This window comes from Erythrolamprus reginae, chromosome 1, assembly GCF_031021105.1.
Source record: "Erythrolamprus reginae isolate rEryReg1 chromosome 1, rEryReg1.hap1, whole genome shotgun sequence".
NCBI classification, from domain to species: Eukaryota; Metazoa; Chordata; class Lepidosauria; order Squamata; family Dipsadidae; genus Erythrolamprus; species Erythrolamprus reginae.
This window is the reverse complement of record NC_091950.1, coordinates 206587741-206614634: the sequence shown is the minus strand read 5'-3', so window position 1 is coordinate 206614634 and position 26894 is coordinate 206587741. Positions and strand designations below refer to the sequence as shown.

General features: G+C 36.8%; 1 protein-coding gene across 5 annotated transcripts in view; it reads left to right on the top strand.

Annotated features, from left to right (window-relative positions):
- The window catches only part of NBEAL1 (neurobeachin like 1), a 116481-nt gene that overhangs the window by 60147 nt on the left and 29440 nt on the right, over positions 1-26894 (top strand). For all 5 annotated transcript variants that reach the window (XM_070732028.1, XM_070732025.1, XM_070732026.1 and 2 more), the window contains 22 exons: positions 789-891; positions 2310-2466; positions 4351-4509; positions 5135-5294; positions 7715-7803; positions 9267-9821; positions 11268-11443; positions 13296-13449; positions 14987-15115; positions 16556-16861; positions 16942-17091; positions 17879-18036; positions 18929-19053; positions 19166-19292; positions 20190-20338; positions 21083-21216; positions 21960-22061; positions 22585-22680; positions 22781-22905; positions 24408-24548; positions 25738-25868; positions 26448-26557. In XM_070732028.1, coding sequence (XP_070588129.1) covers positions 789-891; positions 2310-2466; positions 4351-4509; positions 5135-5294; positions 7715-7803; positions 9267-9821; positions 11268-11443; positions 13296-13449; positions 14987-15115; positions 16556-16861; positions 16942-17091; positions 17879-18036; positions 18929-19053; positions 19166-19292; positions 20190-20338; positions 21083-21216; positions 21960-22061; positions 22585-22680; positions 22781-22905; positions 24408-24548; positions 25738-25868; positions 26448-26557 — 3536 coding nt within the window. The remainder of the gene's footprint in view (positions 1-788; positions 892-2309; positions 2467-4350; positions 4510-5134; positions 5295-7714; positions 7804-9266; positions 9822-11267; positions 11444-13295; positions 13450-14986; positions 15116-16555; positions 16862-16941; positions 17092-17878; positions 18037-18928; positions 19054-19165; positions 19293-20189; positions 20339-21082; positions 21217-21959; positions 22062-22584; positions 22681-22780; positions 22906-24407; positions 24549-25737; positions 25869-26447; positions 26558-26894) is intronic.

Sequence of the window (26894 nt, the reverse complement as noted above, 5' to 3'; positions counted from 1 at the left end):
AATTGAAAGTTACAAGACAAACAGGAGAATTATAGTATTACATGGATAGATATTCTTAAAGTGGACATTGAAACATAAAATGCTTTTATTGTAATGGCCCCTGCCTAGTTCTTAGTTAATATAATTAGGCTGGCATGTTACAGGTTGAATCCAACGAAAAGGGGATGAAGGCAAGACTTTTTGTTTCACCCCATTGCTGCTGGAGATACAAATTGCTAGCTACATATCATTTAACCTTTGAGTATTTCCTCTTCCTTTTTCTTGAATAAGGGTAAAGCATGAGAATCTATGCCATCTCCCTCTGGATTTTATGGAATGAAAAGGCCTTTTCTGGGGCAACAAGTAGGAAGAATATAAAAGCAGATAAATGCCTCTAAAAGATGTCATGGTCTCTGAACACAACACATGCTTTTAGACTCTTAGCTGTACTTACTTTAAACCATAGCCTAAAGTGTTCTTTGAACCAGCTTTCACTTTCACTTCGCTTGTTGGAAGTCCCCTGGGTACGTCATGAATGGTGATCATGTGACCCTGCAGTGCTGCAACTGTTGTAAATACATGTTGGTTGCCAAGTGTCTGAATTTTAGTTGTATGATGTGAGGGCGCTATGATGGTCATAAGTACAAAGCTGGTCATATGTTGCTTTTTTAAAAGCACCATTATAACTATGAATGGTTGCTAAACAAGCAGTCCTAAGTTGAGGACAATCTGTATCAGTGATCCATACAATTTACAAGTGTACCTAACATAACTCTGTTCTAATCAGGACTTCTGATCTCATTTTTTAGGCCATATCCAATACCTTTCCACAATTATCAAAGATAGCAGAAGGCTCTTCCGGAAAAAATATGGTGTTCAGTTTTTGTTGGATACTCTGAGAATTTATTATGGGTATGGAATCTTGTATTCTTTTGGGGGTTTGCTTTTCAAAGTCTTTTTCTGCATGCTGGAAACTTTGAATCTTTGAAAGACACCATATAAATACTGAATTGCTGCTGTAATGGTTGCATATTATGATTAGTAGCTATTTTTGCATTCATTCAAGATACACTGTCCATTTACATCTGTAGGACTTTTCCCAAATTGCAAAGGGTACAGGACTGTGCTTGTACCCTTTCAGGGAGGAGTCTAATCTTTTTCTAATTTCTTATTATCAGTTTCATAACAGATGAAACTCATTATGATTTTATATGGGGGAACAAAGTGCTTCAAGTGCATAAATGCATACCAATTCCAAATTGTCTACGGGTGTATATGTCCAGTTAATAGCTATCCAGAATTGGTTGCTTTTGTTTAAAATTGAAATTCTAATATAAATATAATTTAAAATAGTAGTTGATACTTGCTGCTCTTAGCTGACAAGTGTCTGTAATATTACAGCAGTTGTGTTCTTTTGTCAATTATAACTGGATATATAACGAATGTACTGGAATGTCTGTATTGAATTCACACATTGCACTAAGCTATGATTTACTTCATTGTGGTTTTAACTGTAGTCTATTGAATAAACCACAATTAGCTAGGTTCAGTTGCATAAACTTGACTTAAAAACACAGTATACTAAGCTGAAACTATGCAAACTGCATTGTAGCTTAACCCTTGTGAATATCCCTATCACAACTGATTGGATATTCTGGCATCTGTTAAATTGTGTCATGTGTTCTAAATGGTGGGCAGTTAAGAAAACATTGACATCTAGCCTTTCTTCAAGGAGCAATAAACCTGTGAGGTAGTTACAGCCAGGGCAGCATTGGCCCAAATTCTTCCAGCAAATTCATGGTTTAGTATAAACTAGTTTACCCGAGGTTTCATAATAATCTTTTCTTGGAAGAGTATCTGATTTAGGATTTTTTTTTCTCTTTTGTTAAATTATATTTTATTTTGAAAATAAAATAAATGACCTCCCTCCAAATGCTGACAATAAACAAATGTTCAATTTTAAAATCATACTATAACATTCATATTAAAAATAAATGGAAAAAGTAAAATACATCTAAGCAAGGGCTTTATAAAAGATTACTTTCCCTCATGTCTTTAGTTTTATGTCTTTTAAAACTCTTACATTTGAAATCCATGTATCATTTTGCTGTCAGTCTGGAAATCAACCCTGAAATTCTGTCCTGATGACATCCGTGTAATGGACATAGGTATCTAAGGAACAAGAGAGAATGGTTTATGAAAAGAAGCTCATTTAGAACTGATTACTATGTTTTACTATGTTTGTATGCCTCCCCAAGTCTTCGGAGAGGGGCGGCATACAAATCTAATAAATAAAAAAATAAAAATTGACAATCCTTTTTGTTTTTTAGAAACCACTCCAGGGACAGTGACTTGCTTCCAGATGATCTTAGGACAATCAGGACATCTCTGTATGGTTTAATCAAATACTTCTTGACCAAAGGTGGGACACACATGGAAGTCCAAAGCGTCATGGGATACATAGCAGCCACAGGTGATGAGGAGCAGGTAACGTACTATGTCTGTGCTCTTTATCTCTTCTTCCCTCTTTTGTTGCAATTGTCCATAACGATGGAAGGAGGCACCACCATTGATAAAACAGGTGCAACGAATAATGGGATAGCCAGAATCATTGAAGGTGCATGTATTTCACAGGTTAACCAACCTCCCTCATTTCCTCTCTCCATTGCACAGGGATACTATTCCTTTTTATTAACCACATAACATGATGAGGGTACAGTGTTTGCACAGATTTGCCTGATATGCCAGTTGTATCCTTTCCTGGACCAGGAGGTCTTGATCACAATCACTCATGCCTTGGTTATTTCCCATTTGCATTTATTTATTTATTTGTTTGTCTGTCTGTCTGTCTGTCTGTCTATCTATCATCTATCTATCTTTCTATCTACATACCTACCTACCTACCTACCTATCTATCTACCTACCTACCTATTTATTTATTTATCAAATTTTGGAACCACTGATCTCATTCTCAGAGTAATTCAGTTCTATCCATGGGACTGACCTTGAAAACCACCTGGAAACTATACCTTCCAGTGGGGTGCCTTTCCCTTAAATATTGCAATTTTGTGGAAGCTGGGAAGCATGCCTTTTCCATAGAAGCTCCTGCCCTATGGTTTATCCTTGGCAGATACCACCCACCTAGCTTTTCCCAAAAACTTTTTAAAGATCTGGCTCCCCTCCCCAACCCAGGCATTGAGATAGAATGAGATTTATGAGAGTGCACTGCTTGTAAAGGTTTATGATGTTCCCAGATTTTAATTATTTGTGGTTTTAATCGATAGATGAATACAGTATATTAATTGTATACTGATACTATTTTAGATGATGCTCTGGAGCCACCCAGATTTTGGCATGAGATGGGTGACTATATAAATGTGTTAAATAAACAACCAATCAAACAAACAAACAGAATAAGCAAACAAATATTGTAGCACATAACATAGTGAAGGTGTGATGTTTGCTGTTCATAAGCTCTTAACTTTAGATCCAAAGCTCATCTTGCTCAATTCTTTCTCAGCATCCAGAGTTCTGTTCTTCCTTTTGTGCAGTAATTTTTAAGAATTAGACTGAGGTCATCTCTAAAAAATCAACATTTGTTAACGCATTATTTACTACCTACACAAACTAGATCCATGGCTGCTGTGTCTAGTCTGGATCTTTCCTTTCCCTTCACAGAAGTTGCCGTGTCAGGAGAAGCAGTAAGGTTGTCTTCTCTTGGTGAGGATGTCCTATATGCCAGGTGGTTGTTAGAAAGTTGCAAGAATAAGTTGGTGTGTGTGTGTGTGCGCACGCACGCGCATGCGTGCATATGTTTGTCTCCTTTTCTCTATCTCTTTTTCTTTTATGTTTTCTTTTAAGTTTTCAGACTGTAAGCCTAAATAGAGGTCTTTTCTTTTTATTGATTGATTGATTGATTTAAAAGCTGCTCTGATAAGCCTTTCCAGATAATAATGTAATAGATGAGAAAAAAAATGAAAGGGTTCATGAAAAACATCATTGGGGTTATGTGAGACTCTTCAAACATTAACAAAATCCATCACTTTTTTTTGTGCTTTTAAAAATTATTTGAGCAGCCATGTATTTTCCTACTCCTGTTCTTGCAAATCTTTTTATCTCTGCTACAAGTATTTATAGATTCAAATTTCAGTTATATTCTGAAAAAAATGACCTGTGTCTGAATAAGTGGGGCATTGATTATGTTTGTATTTTTAAATGTTTAAAAAATGTTTTTAAATGTTTAAAAAATGCAACTATTGCTGCATTTCAGGTGACTAATGTTGTTTGAATGATATTGAATGTCAGGAATGACTTGCGTTCTAGATTCATAGATGATGATCTCTGTGTGCCTTTTTCCTCCCCCCATCCAAGCTCTGTGGGATTCTAGATATGCTCTTCAACCTGCTTAACACCTGCCCAACCCGAGACCAGCTTTTCTTATTGCTTTTTGAGCCAGGAAATGCCGACATCCTTTATGCTCTTCTATTGAATCAGAGGTATTCTGATAGACTACGAGAACTTGTCTTCAAGGTAATTTTGTTTTACATGTCTCCTAAAGTAATTGGTAAGATTAGCAATGCTGTGATTTTTATATGAAACATGGGTTTTTTGGAAGGCATAACTCCTCTTTCAAACTATCTTGCATTAAGTTTAGGGAATTGACAAATACTTTTTCTTCTGGGAGATATTTGGAAGGTGGATACAATATAGAGAGATGCCAATGTCTCTTAAGTAGCTGAGGTCCATGAGGTCAGGAAAGAAAGCTTAATTTGACTTTCATATTAGATTTGTGTTACTTCATCTCATTTTCTGACAAAGTCACGCATAAATCTGTAGTTTAGCTTTATAATTTGCAGGTTCCTTTTCCTACATAGACATCATTTGTTATAATGATGAGTATCTTTAGCGCTATAATTATGGAAACTATTATTTTGTGCTGTGTGGTGTAACTTCTAGAAATCAGCAGGTGAATAATTTTAAAAAGTTAAACAACAGAGTTGCTTTTTCTATGCAAAGTCCATTTGAACTCTGTTTATCACTGAGGTCCTACTTGCAGGTGGACTTTGCTTGAGGTATACAAGCTACATAGGCACTAGCAGAATTTTCAATTTGTCCCCAGCTGAGAAGTTCATGCTTTTTGTTGTTGTTGTTGCAGATTACAGAGCAAATGCTGAAATGCACTAAAGTTTATGAACGGAGCAAACAACGAATGAAGCTCAGAGAAGTTGGCTATTCTGGACTGGGTCTGCTCCTGAATGAATCTCCACTTAGCGCTTCTCTTATGAAGAACATTTTCAATCAAATTCTGCATGCGGGTACTCAAATGTTTATTAGCTTTTCCACAGAGCATATGTCCAATATAAGTGCTTTAAACTGCAAATAGTACAAATGTGGTCAGCTCGCAAAGTAGCAAATGTATATTGATAGCCATATTTTTGTGCTTTTATGGCATTTTGATAGAAATGTATTTCTTTATTTTTATAATACATTTTTTTTTAAAAAATAATCTTTATTAATTTTCCAGTGTTAAAAGCCACAAATACAAATACAAAAAAAACCAAGACAAAGAAAAATAAAAGTAAAAAAATAATAAGACAAAATTCAAATTGAACAAATACAAACCACCTTCCCAAGCTGAAGGAGATCAGCAATTGGCAGATGACCTGAATGTGTTCTACTGCAGGTTTGAAAAGAAACCTCAACCACTTATGTGCACAACCTCCATCCCAGACACACCAACAACAACTAAATCTTCTACAATTGAACCCATCCCATTGTGTTTACAACCCCTAGTGATCACAGAAAAGGAAGTGAAAGATCTATTTCTCAGACAGAAGCCTGGAAAAGCAACAGGCCCAGACAAGATAACTCCTTCTTGCTTAAAAGTCTGTGCTGACCAATTGGCCCCCATCTTCACCCAAATCTTCAACAAATCACTAGAGTTGTGCTATGTTCCTTCCTGCTTCAAACGCTCGACTATCATTCCAGTGCCAAAGAAGCCCTCCATCAAGGAACTGAATGACTACAGACCAGTTGCTCTAACATCTGTAGTTATGAAAACCTTTGAAAGGCTAGTGATGTTCCATTTGAAAGCCATCACGGATCCACTGTTAGACCCCCTGCAATTTGCATACCGAGCAAATAGATCAATAGATGATGCTGTTAATATGGCTCTACACTACATCCTTCAACATCTTGAATCTCCAATGACCTACGCCAGGGTCCTCTTTGTGGACTTCAGTTCAGCATTCAATACCATCATACCGGACATTCTCTTAACCAAACTAAATCAGCTAGCGGTACCTGAACACACTTGTAAGTGGATCACAAGCTTCCTAACAGACAGGAAGCAGCAGGTGAAGCTAGGAAAAATCACATCAGATATATGTACAATTAGCACAGGTGCCCCCCAAGGCTGTGTACTCTCACCACTTCTCTTCTCTCTATACACTAATGACTGCATCTCATACGATCCATCTGTTAAACTACTGAAGTTTGCAGATGATACAACAGTGATCGGACTCATTCGAGACAATGATGAATCTGCATACAGACGGGAAGTTGAACAACTATCCTTGTGGTGTGACCAGAACAATCTAGAACTGAACACACTCAAAACCGTAGAAATGGTGGTAGACTTTAAGAGAAACCCTTCCACCCTTCCACCTCTCACAATACTAGACAATACAGTATCAACAGTAGAGACCTTCAAATTTCTAGGTTCTATCATATCTCAAGACCTAAAATGGTCACCTAACATCAAAAACATCATCAAAAAAGCACAACAAAGAATGTTCTTTCTGCGCCAGCTCAGGAAGCTCAAACTGCCCAAGGAGCTGCTGATTCAGTTCTATAGAGGAATCATTGAGTCTGTCATCTGCACCTCTATAACTGTCTGGTTTGGTGCTGCAACCCAACAGGACCGACACAGACTTCAGAGGATAATCAGAATTGCAGAAAAAACAATTGCTGCCAATCTGCCTTCCATTGAGGACCTGTATACTGCACGAGTCAAAAAGAGGGCGGGTAAAATATTTACTGACCCCTCACATCCTGGACACAAATTGTTTCAACTCCTACCCTCAAAACGTCGCTACAGAGCACTGCACACCAAGATAACTAGACACAAGAACAGTTTTTCCCCGAACGCCATTACTCTACTAAACAAACAATTCCCTCAACACTGTCAGACTTTCTACTAAATCTGCACTTCTATTCTACTAGTTTTTCTCATCATTCCTATCACCCATTTCCTCCCATGTTGACTGTATGACTATAACTTGTTGCGTATATCCTAAGATTTTTATTAATATTGCTTCTTCATTGCTTATTTGACCCCTATGACAATCATTAAGTGTTGTACCACATGATTCTTGACAAATGCATATGCACCAAGACAAATTCCTTGTGTGTCCAATCACACTTGGCCAATAAAATTCTATTCTATTCTATTCTACAGAATACGTACAACATTAAGAACACTATACAATATATTTCACAGTATTTCATGTCAAAATATATCAGTAATATATATGTAATATATATTTTCTATGTCACCATTAAGTTGGTACATGTTTTTTGCCATTAGTAGTTTAACTTATAGTTTCATATATACATAAATATTTTATCTTTCAAGTTTTAGTTTTTTCCTGTTTTTTACTTTGATTCCTAATTTCTAGTCAATTGTAAAATCTATTCCGAATTCTATTACAAATACGTTTTTTTTACTCTACAGATCCATTTGTGAATTGCAGGGACTTTTTAGCTGTGGTGCACTTGGCTCACCGAGCAGATCTCAACATAAGAGTGGCTGCCTGTCGAAAGGTTAGTCTCTTGGTGGGGAGGGCACATTAATACAAAACAGTGGCCAGCCTATTACTAGTCTGGAAAATAATAGTAGATGCTGGGATTTCTTAAATACTTAGTGAACTCTCCAGACCACTGCTCTTGTGGAAGTAGCTGCAGAGGATAAGATGCAAGTACATCCATCTCTCTTAAATAATATGTTTATCTTCAATAATATTCCTGCTGATGGGAGAAATGGGCATCCAATGGCTCATTGAGATGGCTAATACCACAGTAAATATAGTATGAGATGAGCATTTTTCAGTAGTTCTCTGCAGGCTTTATGTCTTTGACATTCAATGCTTTCATTTTTATGATGTCTGTGAGTCCAGTATACAGTAATATATACTGAGATAAAATTTACTATTTTTGAAAAGACACATATGGACATTGTTTAGGACTTAAATAATTATGGGAGGGATCCTATAATTGGACCTCTTTTTCACCTCTTTGACCCAAGGACATATCCTCATAAAGCAGCCTCCACTTCAGTTTTATGTCAGCATTCTGATTCACCTGAAGAAGGAGGTTGGTAACTTGCAGGTGTCTAATTATCCTGCTGCAAGACATCACCGTCCCATCTTGTCATGGGGCTCTGTGCCTCCATGGCCATTGTTGCTTTGGCTGCTGGGGGGAAAAAAGTTATATTAGGGTCATTCTTTGTCAAGTGGACCAATTTTCAGAATCTTCCCCACTCAACCACCTTCAATTTCAATGAAACTTTGCACATATATTTCTTATGGTATAAAACTGAGGTGTGCAAAATGTTTGGAATATAGACCTAAAGTTTTGCACACCTCAGTTTTATACCATAAGGAATATATGTGCAAAGTTTCATTGAAATTGAAGGTGGTCAAGTGGGGACACCTGGTCCACTTGACAAAGAATGAGCCATTAGTAACCAGAGTTTGTCCCTCCCTCCCTCGATCCCCTCTCCCTCTGTGAAAAATAGCAACGTGTGAAAAGCATTCTATAGGTTTGCTGTTTCTACTGGTAACATTTGCTTCTCCCTTCACCTTCACAGGCAATCCCTGTGTCCCTTTCTAACAGATGCAGGTCCTAATTTCCCTGGTTCATCTTCCTTTTATTCCTTTTATTGTTACTTAATTTCTGGAATTCCTTTTCTTAAGAAGCTTTAGGAAATATGGGGAAAAGTTTTGCAAACAGCCCTAGCCAAATTGATATAAAGTTAATAACAATCCATGCCCTATTCATCTAAATGGGGCTTTTCTAAAGATGACTGTATTTAGCTTAGTACTTACAATGTAAATTACATGTTCATTTAACACTTTCCTGGCTATTAAGTTAGCGCTAGTTTATAAATCCTTTACAGAAGGAATAAGAAACTGAGAAAGTTATTTTATTTCATTCAGGAAACAAAAATAAATCTAAAACACAGAGCTTTTACAATGTATTGTACTTGAATCCATGTTTTTTGGTAGCTTTTGCAAATCCTACATTCCCAACAAGATTCAGCACAACAGATTTCTCAGCAACTTGGGTGGCAGGAGACCCTGACTCGACTCTTCCTGAAAGAGCATGCTGATGTCAGGAATGGTGTGAGGGACACCAGACGGGACTCTACTAAAGGAGAGGACAAGCGTATTTCTGCCAAAGACCATCATCAGTGTCGTACTTCCAAGGCTGATGGGGAAGATGGTGCCAGTTTTGCCTCTGTCAACGGTTCTTGTGATCAGTGGAGCTTAGAAGACAGCAAATCTGTGACAGTGATGGACGATACATCCATGGGGGAGATGGCCTTTAGGCCTGAGGATCAGGAGGACTTGTGGCAGAAGAATCCACATTTAAGCTTAGACCTCTCAAGTGTTGACTCTTATGAACTGGGTGACAGTGGGAGCCAGATGGCTGATAGTCTGCCCAGCACCCCTTCTCCCATTGAGAATACAAAGACATTTTCTGGACAGCTTGACAAGGAACCCAATGTTGCAGAGGACCTGGTATTCGCTGCTGATCTCTCCTTATTTGAAATTCATGAGGTACGGTATATGGCTAAAACATATCCTTGCTGGTTTGTTTTGATTTTTTTAAAAATAACATAAAACAGTAAGAATTCAGTGAGATATCCCCAGTGCACACTTGGTGCTCCCAGGTCTGGCTGTTATCTCTGTCTGGGCTGCTTGAGAATGCAGATAGGTTTCCAGATGTGCATCTCTTAGAAGAGCCATAAATCCTCTTTTCTCCTGATACTTCAGAAATGCTTTGGTTGGAGCAATACGATTTTTAATTTTAATTATATTTGATTGGTGTTCTGGTTTTTGGTAGAAGTTTAGTAATTATAAATAACTCTCATTAAATGCATCATTTCATGAATAAAGCAACTCCGTTTATTTCTCTGCTCTCCTGTACTTCAACACATTCCAGACATCACTCAGTCCATTATCTCTCTCTTAGCCGCATTGCTCACATTCCTTTTCCTGCTTCACTTAGACAAGATTTATTTCCTAACTACATAGCTTTTAAAAAGACAGCAGCACTGACTAAATACGATAGAAAATACTTTGGCTTACTTTAGCATGGCGATTACACATCCATATTTATTTTCAGCAACGTTGAAACTCCACCCTTCTTCTCCACTAGCCCCCTGACGTGCCAATTACCTCACTACAATATTTAACCCATTCCTCTCCTTAATATCTTCTTTCAGACCTTTGCTCTCTACGTTTCTGAATCCTTCTGAATTTAGGATTAACCCAGCGAGCATCTGATTCTCCCTCACTAGATCCTGAACTCATAGCCCCATCTTGTGGCTGGCCTCCCACCTGTTCTACTACCTGTAACCCCCCCCCCCCACTACTTCATAAACACTATCTGAATCCGAGTCCTCAATATCTTCATTATCCTCCAACTGATCAGGAGTATGTACAACAATTGGTAGTTGCCATCTAATGTTATATAAGGTGGCTGATATATACATTTTTCAGCAAATCGACATGAATGAATGAGTGAGTGAATGGATGAAATGAGTGAGTGAATGGATGAATGAGTGAGTGAGTGGATGAATGAGTGAGTGAATGGATGAATGAGTGAGTGGATGAATGAGTGAGTGAATGGATGAATGAAAGAAAGAAATTGAATGAATGAAATGTATGTTTCTTAGAACTATCCATGCAAATTGCTCTCATTATTATTATTTTTTTAGCTTCTTTCACTTTTGCGCCTATTTTTAGGCCATCCTTTTCAGTATGTTGCCTTTTATTTCTTTTAAAGAAACTGTGTAAGATATGATTGTATAGTTTTCTGGGCCTTATCAGTTAAAAAAGATGCCTATTTTCATTTTAGACTCTGTAACACCAGCAGTTTTTAATATAAGCTGTGAATCTTCGTTATGACATGGAATTGGTCTGCTCTTTCTAAGTAAAATGGGCAAGATGCTTTTCAAAAATACTATGATATTTAAAAATGCACGTGTCTGCTTTTACTAGGCATGCGAAGAAGATCTCCTTCAGCTTCTGACAGATATTTTGCTTTGTGTGATGTGGAAAGGCATCGAGAGATCAGATGATGCGGCTTGGATTGAGAAGGGTCAGGTTTTTTCGGCGCTTACCAAATTGGGCATCTCTAATGAATTACTACGACCATCAGATGAGATTAAACTCAAGTAGGTCAAATTATTACTTTTTCAAAGTTTGGGAGGTTTTGGGAAAGAAAAAAAAGATAATGGAAAGCAGAAAAGAGGAATGATATACTGGACCTGGAGTTAATGTGATAGGAATTAATAGTATAAACACCACATACAGTATAAAATTATTTTTAAAGAGAAGAAAAATGATGCTTAAAATTTTGTCCATATTGCTCAAAAATATCTTGTCTTTTTTTTTTAAAAAAAGAAATAAAGTCTGTATTCAGTAATGTACAGTAAAAGGCACTTATTTCACAAATCAGTTGTACTTTATTTCCGATGTATTATAATTCTTACGGTTATAAAATTATATGGCAAAACCAGACCGCGTGAATTAATGGTTCAGTTGAATTGCATCTAGAAGCAGAGATTTGAAACAAATCCATATTAAATAGTATTATTTGTTATTTGTTAGATATTGAGAGGCATATAGTTAACCCACTGTCCTACCGTTTGTGGGTAGCATGATGTTTATTCACCCTCAAAAGCCGTTTTGAGCCCTGAATCCTCTACAAGATGGTCCATATGTTCAAAGATTGAATGTCCAAAAGTGGGATTTATCTCTTTGTGAGAAGGGCCTAATGTATGTGTGCAAAATAATTTTACATATATTAACTGCATTTAAGTTCAACAGAAACTAGCCTCCTGTGTTTTCACAAATCAGATATTCCAGATTTATAAACTGAATAAATAGTGAATATTTATTTTACTTGCTTCCTCCCATTTCCTATTTAAAGGTATGCTTCTTTAATTCTTGTGTTATACTTAACAAATACAGAATTTCAGATATGGCAATAATATCAGGACCAAAATGTTCAAATAGCAAGTGTTTATATAACTTAAAGATCAGACTGTTAGTAAGTATTTTGGATAATCAAACTCAGTTTTCAGAAGTTTCAAAAAGTTTAACGAGCTAGGTTGGTTCTACTCCCTTTCTGATCTACCATCAGGAATAGATGTTTGGATCTAAAGCTAGTAAAAGGTTTCAAAGCAGCTATGGGCATACATTCCAGGTATGTCTAGGCCTTCTCTCCTTAAAATAGCGACACATTTTTCTTTTGTTTCCCTCCCAAAAATATGCATTTGAATTAAGGAGGCGCTGACAGGAGAGGAGAGGCAACTTCTGTAAACAGAGTTTATTTTTGCTGAATCCCCTTTCCTCTGTCAGCCCATGCCAGCTCTTCCCAATTGGAGAATCACCAGAATATGATAATTCACTTTTTAGGGTATGCAAGGCAAAAACGGAATGGAGAAAAATCTACTTGTGTATTTATTTTTGCATTACATTTATTTGTCACTCATCTTGCTATGTGGCTACTCTGGGCAGCTTACAACAATAGAATAAAAATTATAAAATGTGTAAATATAACAATAAAACATAATGAAACTTCAGCAATATAAATTAGAAGTTGGGTGGGGAGGGAGGCATCATGTGTTGAGGTGAGGATCTGCTATTTGTCTAATATTCCCATATTGTGGTATTCCCATACTGGGTTGCGAGAGCAACTGGCAGAGTCAGGTATTTTAGGCCTGTATAAAAGATAGGAGTGCAGAGGTTTTTGGCTCGACAAAAGCAGCCCATTAAAACAACAGGACTCTGCTCTGGGAACTCTTATGTTTGACAATCCAGAGTTATTGATTTGAAAATTAAAGTAGAACATAACTTTATGTAACATCTGAGAGCGCAACTAGACTAGAATATAATTTCTTGGTTGCAGTGAAAAAAGCTAAATACAAACAATGTTGGGTTTAGCTCTGTTTTCCTGCTGCCTTTCCATCAGTAACTAAAATTCACAAAAGTTGCTTATTTTGTGCCACTTCTTTAACATAGCTTGCTAGAGAAGATGCTGGAGTGGGCAGTCACTGACACAAGAGAAACCAAATCCCTTTCAGTGTACCATGAAAATGCTTTCCGGCTCTTGTTCATTGTTCAGGATTTCCTGCAAGCAGAAGGTCTCGTGAATTCAAGACTCTGGACAGAAAAGGTCAGTATGAAACTATATAGGAAAAGCTTTGGAAAGAGGCCAGTTATCAAGTGCCATTGCTTATTATATTTTCACCGGCTTTGAAAATACAAGAAATTGATTCAAAACGCTACATTTAAATTTACATGAATTTGCCCTCAAATATTATTGGAGTAAATTCTCTAAGAATAATTTTTCCACATTTTAAAAACTTTAGGATTAGTCAAGAAATACATACGGTACATTTTAAATACATTTTAAAGCTTAATCAAAGATTATGTGGGGAAGAAATTATTCACTTGTAACAAATGTTGCTGTTTGGCAATTTCTATTTTCTGATTGACATTTACCTTCCAATTACAAAGCTTTTGTGAAATTGTTGAATTGCTTCACTAATATATTTTCCCCAATTGTCCTCCCTCCCTCCCTCCTTTAGGTGACAGGGTTGTTCATAAATAGACCTGACTATACCAATTATGATCTGTGTCTGCAAGTCAGTCTTGATTTGATGTGATTATCCAAACAAATCCATGCCACTTTCTGGGCAACATTTTTGGAAGTGATTTTATCGTTGCCTCCTTCTTAGGAGTAAGGGAAAGCAAGTGACCCCAAGTGACCCAGTGATTTTCCATTATGGATAGCGGATCTCAGACCAGCTCAGTCCCTGCCCAACAATACTGCACTCACTGCTTTATCACACCGTGTGATTCTTCACCTTCAAACTTTTATCCAGGTGTGCAAAAAAATAAGGATCATTTTTCTCTAGCAAGGGTTTAACATTAAAAATATTTGCCAAACATCTAAACATTAACATATTTGCCAAAACATTAACATATTTGTCAAACATCTTCTAAGCATTAACAATTGATAGTATCTATCAAAATTCTCCCATTGTCAAATAATCAAACTCGGGTCATTTTAACTCTATAATAATCAAACTCTCATTCTAACTATTTATGGGTCTGCCTCTTGCCACATACCTCCCAGAGACCAATAAGAGCACACAGCGTTGGCCTTCTCTGGGTCCTGTCGATGAAGCAATGCAGGTTGGCGGGACCAAGGGGGAGGGCCTTCTCTGTAGTCGCCCCGGCTCAATGGAATCAACTACCCTCCGATGTCAGTACTGGTCCTACACTATTGGCCTTCCACAAGGCCACAAAGACCTGGCTCTGCTGGCAGGCCTGGGGGGCCATGAATTAACAAGTGACTGGGCCACACTGTATGAATGGTATATATGTATGGGATATGACTGCTTTATATTAATGGGTTTCTTTTAATACGGGGTTTCATAGTTTTAGATTATATTCCACTTCTTTTTATTGTTTTGTATCTTTTTGTATTTCTAGTTATATTATTATTGTAAACCACGCTGAGTCCTTTGGGTTTGGGCAGCATAAATTGAATAAATAAATTGAATAAATAAATAAAATATAGTAGAAACATTTTAAAATAACACATTTGAACATTATACCTTCTTGGGTCATGGGCCATGGATTCAATGTTCCTCAGTCTACATTCACATTTTTTTGGTCTTAATTCTGGATTTAATTCTGCATAGCTTTTGGAAGAACTGGTGACGCTCATGGATACGTTGTCAATCTGGTACTCTTCTGGGCCAGAAAACATGAAGCTCTATCAAGTGCAGATCCAGCTGCTTCTTGGATTCATTGCACAAGATAATTTACAGGTGTGTTACATTATTGAAGGTTTCTGTGCACAAAATGGTAAAATTTGATTTTCTTTTACAAAGAAATATGTTCTGGCAAATTTGGGACTTGAACACCCTTCCTTTATTTTCCCCCCTTTATAGCATTACAGCCTTTAGACTTATATACCGCTTCACAGTGCTTTACAGCCCTGTCTAAGCAGTTTACAGAGAGTAAGCATATTGCCCCTAACAATCTGCGTCCTCATTTTACTGACCTTGGAAGGATGGAAGGTTGAGTTAATCTTGAACCTACTGAGATTCGATCTGCCAAACTACTGGCAGCTGGTGATCAGCAGAAGTAACTTGCAATATTGCTCTCTAACCACTGCACCACCGAGGCTCTTCGATACACAAAGCATCAGCTTGAAACATTACCTGCAGTTTCAGTAGTACCTCTAGAGTATAGTATTGCTTAATACACAAATAAAAGAAAACGTTTGGTATCTGGATGGAGTTAAAGTATAATTGAGCAATGTATAAATTTATGAGAATATCCAAATACAATTTAGGAAAAAATACCAGCTTCTGCTTTCTTGATTAAAATATGTTATTGTACAAACCATGGTCCCCTTCTTTTGTTTAGGCTACTGATTCATTTCAAATGATAAATGTCCTTTATATTAATTCTATCTACCTGTGGAGAAATTGTGAACCCAAGCTTCATCATATTATTTTCTTCATAATAAATCATAGTTTATCATTAGTTTAGAATGCTTTTTTTAAGCCCAACTTCCTTATAGAGACTTTGAAAGGATTCATGAAGAAGTTGTATACATGTAGATTTCTGAGACTTCTCAGGAGAAAGCTGGAATATAAATATAAATAAATAATCAATACATTGTATGTTGAGAATATGCTGATAATCAATATATAATTTGGATGCGCTAATAAATGCTTTTGATATGTCTAATTTTATTGAGTTGTGCTTTCATGGTTAACATAACAACAATTAATAAGATCTGAGCCAACTGAAAATCAAGAATATTTGATAACCCTGTTTACAGTGCCTTGAGTTATAAAGAGGAAAGGCAAATGTAGGTTCTTCTCTTATGGAATAATATATTTCCAGCTGTACTCTTGGGACAATGATATCAAATACAAAACACAGCATCAGCTTGAAATACTACCTGAAGTTTCAGTAATATCTCTAGAGCCCAGTAATGCTCTTGGAAAGGCTTCAACGCAATGCCTTCTAGCAAATGAGTGTTTTGTGATTGGCTACAGCTATCATCAAAAACATTTCATAATAGCCCCTGTAGTGTGCTCTCAAAATTTCAAATGTGCCCCAGGACCCCAGAATGTATGGGATTTTGAAGAGATGCAAGTGGAGAATTGAAATACCTTTTGGGAAAAATGTGTAACTTAAATTATCTGTATTGGTTGAATTGTTATTTTTCTTTCTGTTTGCCCCTGCGCCAGGTTTGTGCAATGGCTGCAGCCAAGCTCAACACCCTCCTTCAGACCAAAGTACTTGACAACCAAGCGGAATCCTGTTACCTGCTGGGAAAACTGGAAGGCATCCTAAGCAGATCAATCCAAGAAAAGACTGAAACTTACTCCTTCTTGATCCCTCTTGTTCGAACTCTTATTTCCAAAATATATGACCTTCTGTTCATGAACTTGCACTTGCCTTCCTTGCCTTCAACTAATGGAAGTCCTTCCTTTTTTGAGGACTTCCAGGACTATTGTAGAACTGATGAATGGCATGCTTACATCGCTAAATATGTAAGTTGGGATTTCTTAAAATACTTTTGTCTCTCCAAAAAAGGGAGTGCATGTTAACCTTCTTATCCTTCATGAACTAGATTATCCCTAATATGAAGCAGTACGAACTCAGCACTTTTAGCGATGGCCATGAACATATGGCACTATATTGGAAGGATTGCTTTGAGGCACTAATGGTCAACATCCATAAACGGGAACGAGAGAGAGGAGAAAGCAAGCTCAAATTTCAGGTAAAATCAGAGCGACTTTCTTGCCTGAGCAAGAAAATCATTTGAGGATTAACATGATCACAATTGAGCCTAGAATACAGTGTATGCTACTAAGTGAGACATTTTTAAATTGAGTTTTGCCCCATTTTATGACTTTCCTTGCCACATTTGTTAAGTGAATCATTGCAGTTGTTAAATTAATTACATCATAGTTAAGTGAAACTGGCTTCCACATTGTCTTCGCTTGTTAAAAAAGTCACAAAATATGATCACATGACCTTGGGACACTGCAACCGTCAAGTATATGGACCAGTATGTGTCTGAATGTAAATCACATGACGATGGGGATGTAACAGTCAGACGTGAAAAAGTATGGTAATAAGTTATCTTTTTTGGTGCTGTTGTTACTTCAAACAGACATTAAATGATTGTTGTAAGTTGAGAACTACCTTAATTTTGATACTGGATTCCATAGGACATGATGTCAACCATTTCTCTTTCCCCAATATTGTATCTTTGACAGTGATAGGAAGGATATCTAACATTAACTTTCCTTTGGTTGATGTTGGAATCAATTTTTTATATAAAGGTTTGCCTAGGGTACATTTGTTTTTTTGACTGGTGAGTTGTGATGCATAAAGTTATATTTTTTTAATCAGGCTAATGACACCGCCCCCCCTTCTATATATTATATGCAATTTGGATTGTTTTTGTTATTACAGTAAGCTCTCATGCAACAGGTTTTTCAAGTCCTTTGTTCTAGCCTTCCTAAGCACTTATTTAAGATTTATTATGTTTCTGTCTCCAGGAATTTTTTGTAGAGCCATTTAACCGGAGGGCACGGCAGGAGAACATGCGTTACAATGGAATGCTAAAACAGTTAAATAATCAGCACACAACAACTCTGAGACAGTGGAGAGCTGCCAAACTTTATCTTACCTGTGAACAAGGCCCTTGGGCTGAAAGGTATGGGAAATCAGCATGTTTTCTTTCTCCTTGAAGCATATTTTACCTTTTCTGGAGGAAGGCATGTAGGTGAAGAATAAAAAGGAAAAAAACCAAATAAAAAGGAAAAAAAACAGAAAATCCTGGAAATTTTTGTAGCACATTTTGGGCTCTGGTGGTAGCATGGTTAGTTTTCCAGGGTGGGCAGAAGTTGGCGTGGTTGTTGACGTGTAGTAATTTGGCAATAGTTCATTCCCTGTAATTCATCCAAAGTAAAAGCAGACTCACTTTCTTCTTCCTGCTTAAAAGATATTGCTTGTGGTAGCACACAGTAAATTCTCAACTTCTGATACCTGGGACAAATTCCTGGACTCAAGTTATAGTTTATATATTATAACTTGCCTTTTGATGTATTCACGTCTCCCTCTCTCTCTTTCTCCAATTGCTTAAACTTAGCATTCTAAGGGGAAAAAATAGGTCCTGCCAACTGGAATTTTGCTCACTTTTGCTTTGAGATATCATGGTCAGTCCATTAGGTTTCATGACTCCTGTTGAAGCCTCACACACAATAAAAATGCCTAATATCCCCCTTTCCTTTTTGGGGAGGTTTGGTACTGCTTTAAGTTGTTGGCAAAGATAATTCATAATTATCAAAGTGAGACAGAAAATTCCCTGTATGTTTTTAATAAAAAGAGATCCAGCTCAGCTTCATTTTTTATAAGTAGGAATCAGATTATTTTCCCCAACTGGAGGGAACTTCAGGCTTCCCCTCAAACAGTATGGAAAAAAAATATGAAAAATAAAATCTAATTTAAAAAATCTTGTATGCATGTCTTCTTGTTTTTTCCAGTATAAACAGTAACATCACATGCCTAATCTTGTTTAATTTCTTTTGGTGTATTCCTTTCATCAGGAAGCCGAATCCCATTCACTGGAAACTTTCAAATGTGGAAAATTATTCACGAATGAGGCTAAAATTAGTGCAAAATTACAATTTCAACTCTCACCAGGAGGCCAGTGCCCTCAGGGATAACCTAGGTGAGGCCAAGTGGCTGTGATGCTTGTTAGCTATTGATTATTCATTGAGATGGATGCTCTGTTAGAGTACAAAGTGAAGTTGATTTGTTTAATTCTCAATTCATCTTTCAAGGAGTATTACAGATGCCACCATCAAGCGAAGCTTTGCTTCTAGAAGCAGTGAAGCAAGTAAAAGTCAGTGATATGGAAGATGATATACTTGAACTGCCAGATGAAGATCCAACATCCAGTACAAATATGTATGTAGAAGAGTATGAATTCAGAACCAGGTTCCAAAGATTATGGCTGCAAAATATTGTGGGCATGCTCATCGAGATTTCTTTTTAACTTTTCTCCACATTCTACATGAATATGCATGAAATGGAAATATCTTTCTGTTTAAATTTCGAATAAAACAATTCACCTAATCTGATGGTTAGTTAGCTGCATTCCGGTAGATCAAAATTTGTTTCATTCCAAAGGAAAAAAATATTTCAATTAAAAAAAAAATACTAATAAGAAAAGAGATTACAAAATTGTCAAGGAAACAAATACTTTTAATGTTGCATATCATGATTTTTGAAACTATAGTTTTAACAAAATTAAATATAATATCCTTTGTCTTTTTTTTACATTGGTCATAGATAGTAAGTATAGACTAGTGCCTCATCTCTTCTGCTAAGCAAGTTCAAACAAAACATTTGCTTACGTACTTACTTATAACTTGCCTACCCTTTTACTTTATTTTTATGTGCAGAAATGATAGAAAAACTATATTTTCATCTAATTATATAAAATATCTAAATACAATATGTTTTAGGAATTATATTTAGTATCTCTTGTGCTGGCAGGGTAGTAAGTTCTCACTGTTCATAAATGAGAAACTTGATACAAGATCAAACTTTCCTTTATTCATGATTTTCTCTTCTTAAGGAATGTTTTGTCTCTGTTGTCACTTGTTTATGATATAGAGCAAAAACATTGCTAATCCTACTTGAGATTAATCAGGCTTCTTATTAATTAATGATGGATTGTTTATATAAGATATATTTAAGAGATTCGAATGTTGAATATTTTGTAAGAAATGCTGGTGCCTTGTTTTGTCATTTTTGTGTTAGCCAGCTAATCAAGCCTGTCACTTAATATTTCTGCTGCAGGGATGAAAAGGAAGAGCAGGGTCAAAAAGAAAAATTTGTGCTCTCAGAAGACTGTGAACTTATTACAATAATGAATATAATATCGGGCAGGCTGGAAGTCACTACGCAACACATTTACTTTTGTGATTGCAACATTGAAAAAGAAGAAGGTAAGACCTTTGGACTTCCGTTGCACCACCCTTGTGTTATATACATTGGTTAACTGGCTAATATACTCTTTCACACTGGAGTGAATTTCTGGAAGAAAAATTTCAAATGCTTAATAATTTAGAATTCTCCACTTGCATTGCAGTGGAAAAAAATATTGCTGATTGCCAAACTTTCCCCTTAATCTTTTGTGGCTGATGATTTGGTGATATGACATGAGTACTGTCTCAAAATGGCTGCTATGATAAACATTGATTTATAAGCCACTTGAAAGTGCTCCCCACCCATTTCTCAGCTTCTCAAAATGCAGCCTCATGCTTCGGCTTGCCCTTATCTGCTTTGTGGATGGGAGTGAAGTTCTTTGAGGGGCAGAAGGGAGATGATATTTGAGCAGATTAATTTGCTATTTGTTGGTGGAGGTTTTTTTGTTTGTTTAATGGATTACAACTATTTTAGAATTTATACTACAGTTCTTGTTTGTTTCGTATCTTGTTTCATTTCTTAATTGTTGATCAGTATTGCTATTGACTTTCAGTGAGAATAAAAGGGTAGTTTGAAATGACGTGATTCTGATGCCTCTGGTTGTTCAGTCCTGCTATGATTTTTAGCAAAGTTTCTATTTTGGCTCACGCCAATTGGCAGTTTTTACTTTTCCAGCTATGTTACCTTCTCGATTTTCATAATTATCATATACCTTCTCTTTGAATATAGTTAAGAATAAACTGAAATTCTTCTTCTATATCCAGGTGTAGGTTTTGATTTTAAATGGCCTCTTTCTCAAATTCGAGAGATTCACTTGCGCCGTTATAATCTGAGGAGGTCGGCTTTGGAGATCTTTTTCATTGACCAGACTAATTATTTCCTTAACTTTAAAAAGGAGGTATGTGATTTTACACATTTCTCGTGCAAAATACTTTGAGACAAATCCCTAAAATGACATTTTTATTACTGGATAACTGGCCAGTGATCCCCTATGAACAGATGAATAGGTTCAATTCAACAATATTCCTGACTCTGCTAAAAATGGTGGTGAAGTAATTGAATGGTTTTGTTTCATATTAGAATTTTAGGTGCATATTTAATTTTTGTTTTTGTGGTCAGATGACATTTAATAATGAAAGCCAAAATAGCTAGTTTAAGTCCCATGTTTTATGCAGGTATGCTTAAAAGAAGACCAGCATTGGTTTAAAACATCTTCCTTGGCTTATACCCTTTCTAATGCTTAGTGTAGTGGACCATCATTGCTGGAGATGACAAATGTTGAGGCAAAGCACCTTTAAATAATGCAATAGCATTTATTGAAATGCATGAGAATTTATTACAGTAAAATGACAAATTGAATTGCATGGATTAGCCCCACAATCAGGTTGCCAAAACAGCAAGCTCAAATGCGAAAATAGGGGAAATTCTGATGATGTTATTCAATAAATTAACCTACGTCAGAGGTGGGTTCTTCCCGCTTTGGACTGGATTGCCTGAACCAGTAGTGACCTGCTGGTGATGTCACTGTCAGTGTCATTCTATGAGTGCCGCCATCTTTTTTTGTGAATTTTTCCCTGTTTGGATGGTTTCTCCTTTTCCATTGTAGAACCCACCCCTGACCTATGTACTTCTTTGTTGTAGACAAGGAACAGAGTATATAGCCGAATTCTGTCTCTGTGTTCTCAAAATATTAGTGGGACCAGATCTCCCCAAGAATTATTCAAAACTTCTGGATTGACTCAGGTACGATAACTGGACGGTGGGGACATTAAAAATAATTCTTTTCTCTTTTTGCTTGGAATAATAGCTCCCCCAGCTGGTGTCTGAGGTAATTTTAAAAATACAGATAAATATAGCCTTTAAATGATAAATTTTATTTCTGCTTCTATTCTCTATTTAAAATAGTTTATCACTTGAAGAGTACAATAAACTTTTATATATATATAGGATTAAATCCATTTTCTTCCTAACATGACAATACTAATATTAACTTTATTTTACCCAACCTCATCCTAAATGGAGCATTCTGCAGTAAGTCACATTTGTTGGATTATATAGGAAAGCAACAATAATATCATTTAAAAAATAATTTACATGGCTATATGTTTCTAGATCTGTATGGATTGTAGAAGTAGGGTGGCATAAAAATCTGAATAAACATGAATGCTGCTTTAAGTTTACTATTTTGTTTGCTTCAATTATACTAAATACATCACTAACTCTTTTTATACAACATTAGCTTCAACATTGGGTTTTCTTTATTTAGAAATGGGTGAACAGGGAAATATCCAATTTTGATTACCTCATTCAGTTAAATACAATGGCAGGACGAACCTACAATGATCTTGCACAATATCCTGTTGTAAGTATTATTTATGCCCATTGTTTCTGACTATATATAGTATTATATTTTATCAAAAAACAAATGTGAGACTTGAAGAACGTTCTCCTTTTTGTTCAAGTTTCCATGGATCCTGCAGGATTATACTTCAGAAGAATTGGATTTGAATAATCCTGCAGTGTTTCGGGATTTGTCTAAACCTATTGGTGTAGTGAATGAAAAGAATGTGAGAGCTGTAAATGAAAGGTATTTCTTTTGAAGTAATCATTTAATTCATATCCTTGTTATAAATATGCTTCTTAATGTTTATGCTTGTTCTTCTCTTTCAACTAGTAAGTGGAATTTATTGTTCAGTTGGTAGTGAAGAATTGATAGGCAGATTTAGGATAAGAGCATTTTAAATTGTCAAAGCCAATAAAACTGAAGCATAGTTATTGGATGTGGAGAGAAATAAGCAGTAATAAAACTGTGTCAAAAAGAAACTTCATAGTTGTATTGCTAAAATAATGGTTGTTTATCACTGAGAATTTGGGACTGCATGTCACCTTAGAAAAACCCAGTGGAGGAAGCATTGTGAAGTTGGTGTATATAAATGCTTAAACATTTTTTTTTGAATTGAAAGAAATTCTTTGGATGATAGGCAGAATCTTTGTGCTATTTATTAGTATATAAAATGTAAAATTGTTGCATAAAATATTTTCAGTGCAAAAATTTTATTTTTTCCATCACTTATTGTTTTCCTTGCTTTTTAACGACTCACCCTTATGGTGTTTATTCACTATATAGTCATAAACTAAAAAGTCAATGCTGGTTTACTTTAGTGTTTCAAGTACAGTGGTACCTCAAGATACGAACCCCTCGTCTTACGAACAACTCGAGATACGAACCCGGGGTTTAAAAAGTGACAGGCGGGCGGCGGGGTTTCCCAGAAGCCTCCGAATGCCGAACCCGGAAGTTCGGGTTTGCCGTTCGTAACACAAAAAAAGTTCGTAAGAAGAGGCAAACTTTTTCTAAACCGTTCAGAGGCTGCTGGGAAGCCGCGCGGCTGTTTTAAAAGGTGACAGCTGGGCTGGGGGGCTTCCCAGCAACCTCCCGAACCCGAACCCGGAAGTTCGGCAAAAGTTCGGGGTTCGGGAGGTTGCTGGGGAGCCCCCCAGCCCGGCTGTGACCTTTTAAAACAGCCGCGCGGCTTCCCAGCCGTCTCCCGAAGCCGAACGCCAAACCCGAACTTCCGTGTTCGGCGTTCGGAGACTGCTGGGAAGCCCCGCCGCCCGGCTGTCACCTTTTAAAACAGCCTGGGGGCTTCTCGGCGGCCTCCCGAACGCCGAACCCGGAAGTTCGGGTTTGGCGTTCGGCGTTCGGGAGGTCACTGAGAAGCCCCCAGGCTGTTTTAAAAGGTGACAGCCGGGCGGCAGCGTTTTTTTGCGGGGTTTTTTTTTTGGTTGCACGGATTAATTGACATTACATTGTTTCCTATGGGAAACAATGTTTCGTCTTACGAACCTTTCGTCTTACGAACCTCCCCCTGGAACCAATTAGGTTCGTAAGACGAGGTATGACTATATAGCCTAATTAATAAAAAGAAACAACTTGATAGATCAGCTTCCAGATTCTTTTTGTCTATTATTTTTAAACTCTGGGTGTTCTTCATTCTCAAATGATAAATGGTACCTATGTAACTTCTGAGAGTAAATAAAACAATACATAAACAAAAATTTCACAGTTATTTTCTTGTTTTGCTTTTCAAGATATGATAATTTTGAAGATCCTCTTGGAATTATTGACAAGTTTCACTATGGGACTCACTACTCCAATGCAGCTGGGGTCATGCATTATCTCATTCGGGTTGAACCTTTTACCACTTTGCATATCCAGCTTCAGAGTGGGAGGTATGATATTAAGTGATGTACCCATTTCTGTTGTTGCCTTCAAGGCTGAATTGCAGAATGCATTATATTCCTTGAAAGTGAACAAGGTATAATTTCTTCACATACTTAGGGTAGAGATGTTTATTTCTCAGAAGAGAAGCCCCCTTGTATAAAATTCAGAGAAGCTGCAAATGCAATTGATCCTTTGAGTAAAGGAAGCCAAGAAAAAGCCACCTTTCCAATAAAACAAAAATATTCTTTGTTTGTTTATTTGGTTATAAAATTCATTGGCTACTCATCTCACCACAGGGTAACTCTGGGCAGCTTAAAATATTAAAAAGTGTAATTATAAGATGCTTAACTTATGAACCATTAGTGGCTTCCTGATACTTTGTCATGTAATCTTAGCATTTTGGAGATGTCCACATTTCCCACTAAATTTTGTAATGGCCACCATAGTCTTAGGACCAGATAATTGCCTCACACGTCCCAGCGACCGATCAGATCCCACAGGATTGGCCTCCTCCAAGTCCCGTCAACCAAACAGAGTCAGTTGGCGGGATCATGGGGGAGAGCCTTCTCTGTGGGGGCTCTGGCTCTCTGGAACCAACTTCCCCAGGAAATCCGCACCTCCCCCACCCTCCTGGCCTTCCGAAAGGCCCTAAAAACATGGCTTTGCCATCAGGCCTGAGGCCGTTGAGTAACAACACATTGCTCCGACCCGAATCGATGAATGATTGATAGATGAATGTTTTATGAAGAAGGTTTTATGATGAATGATTGACGGGTGAATGCTTTAAATTCATGGGGTTTTATTGATGGTATAAAGTTTTTATCCTTGTTCACCACCCTGAGTCCACTGGAGAAGGGCAGTTTATAAATTGAATAAATTCAATTCAATTCTTCCTCTATACAATTTTTTGCTGTCCACAGCTTCATGTATGTGGTAATAGCTAAATAGAGTTCTTGAATGAACAAGTCTTGTGTTCCAGTTCAAATGTGATGCAGGAATGTTCAAATAATGTGTAGCTCCAAATATGCATTGTTATCCCAATAAGGTAAGTATATTACTTTTTTAAAAAATTGCACCCATATTTGATTTTATAGGAAGAGCACTCAGCTAAAGTTAAGTGCAATTTCATCATTTAAATGGGAATTTCAGTGGAAATACTAATGTGTAATTTGGGGAGTTTGTATTTTCTCTCTGCAGATTTGACTGTGCGGATCGACAGTTCCATTCCATTCATGCTACTTGGCAAACTCTCATGGAGAATCCAAATGATGTGAATGAGCTAATCCCAGAATTTTTCTACTTCCCAGAGTTCTTAGAGAATCAAAATCGTAAGAAGTTAAACCAATAATAAACTGTACAGAACAATGGAATCTCTTTGGGGGTTTAAGTAACACTATATCAGGTGCAAAGAATCAGGACCATTCATGCGGACCATTATTGAAACTTATGTACAAAAATCTAGTTAATTAACGCCAGCACTAAATTGGCATTAGATAAGAGTCAACAGAATTCAAGAGGGAGGGGTTAGACTTAGATCTCTTGTCGCAACGCAAAAACTAAACTGGTTATGCATTTGACTCTGCCCCCCACCCTCACCCCAGTTTTGTATGCTCTTCTCCCGCAACACATTGGCTAATGTTCTGATCCTGTGATTACAGAATGAATAGAAAATCGGATTAATTATACAAAAATTCCTAAATTGCACTTTTGCCATATTATTACAAATGCTGTTATTCTATTACATAATTTGGTTGTATTTAAAATAAATACGTGAGATTGATTTTCCTGATTAACTGCTTTTCGTCAGTCAGCTTTTCCTTCAGTGTTATCTGGCTTAGAAAACAGTACCTTCTGATGAACATTTTATCATCTTAAGTGCATCTGAAACTCTTTTGTCTTGTCTGCAGATTTCAATTTTGGTCAGCTTCAGATTTCAAAAGAAGAGGTAAACGATGTTGTCCTACCAAAATGGGCACATTCTCCAGAAGACTTCATTTTCAAACATAGGAAAGCATTGGTGAGTTATAATCTCTCTGAAGTGATAATGTAAGATTTTAAAATGTATGCTTAGCACAAAGGACCATCAGAGTATATGTGTAAGTTGACAGGAAATGAAACGAAAGTATGTTAAAGGGTTAAATAAGGTCCGGGAGGGAAGTGTTTTTAATATGAAAGTGAACACAAGAACAAGGGGTCACAATCTGAAGTTAGTTGGGTGAAAGATCAAAAGCAACATGAGAAAATATTATTTTACTGAAAGAGTAGTAGATCCTTGGAACAAGCTTCCAGCAGACGTGGTTGGTAAATCCACAGTAACTGAATTTAAACATGCCTGGGATAAACATATATCCATC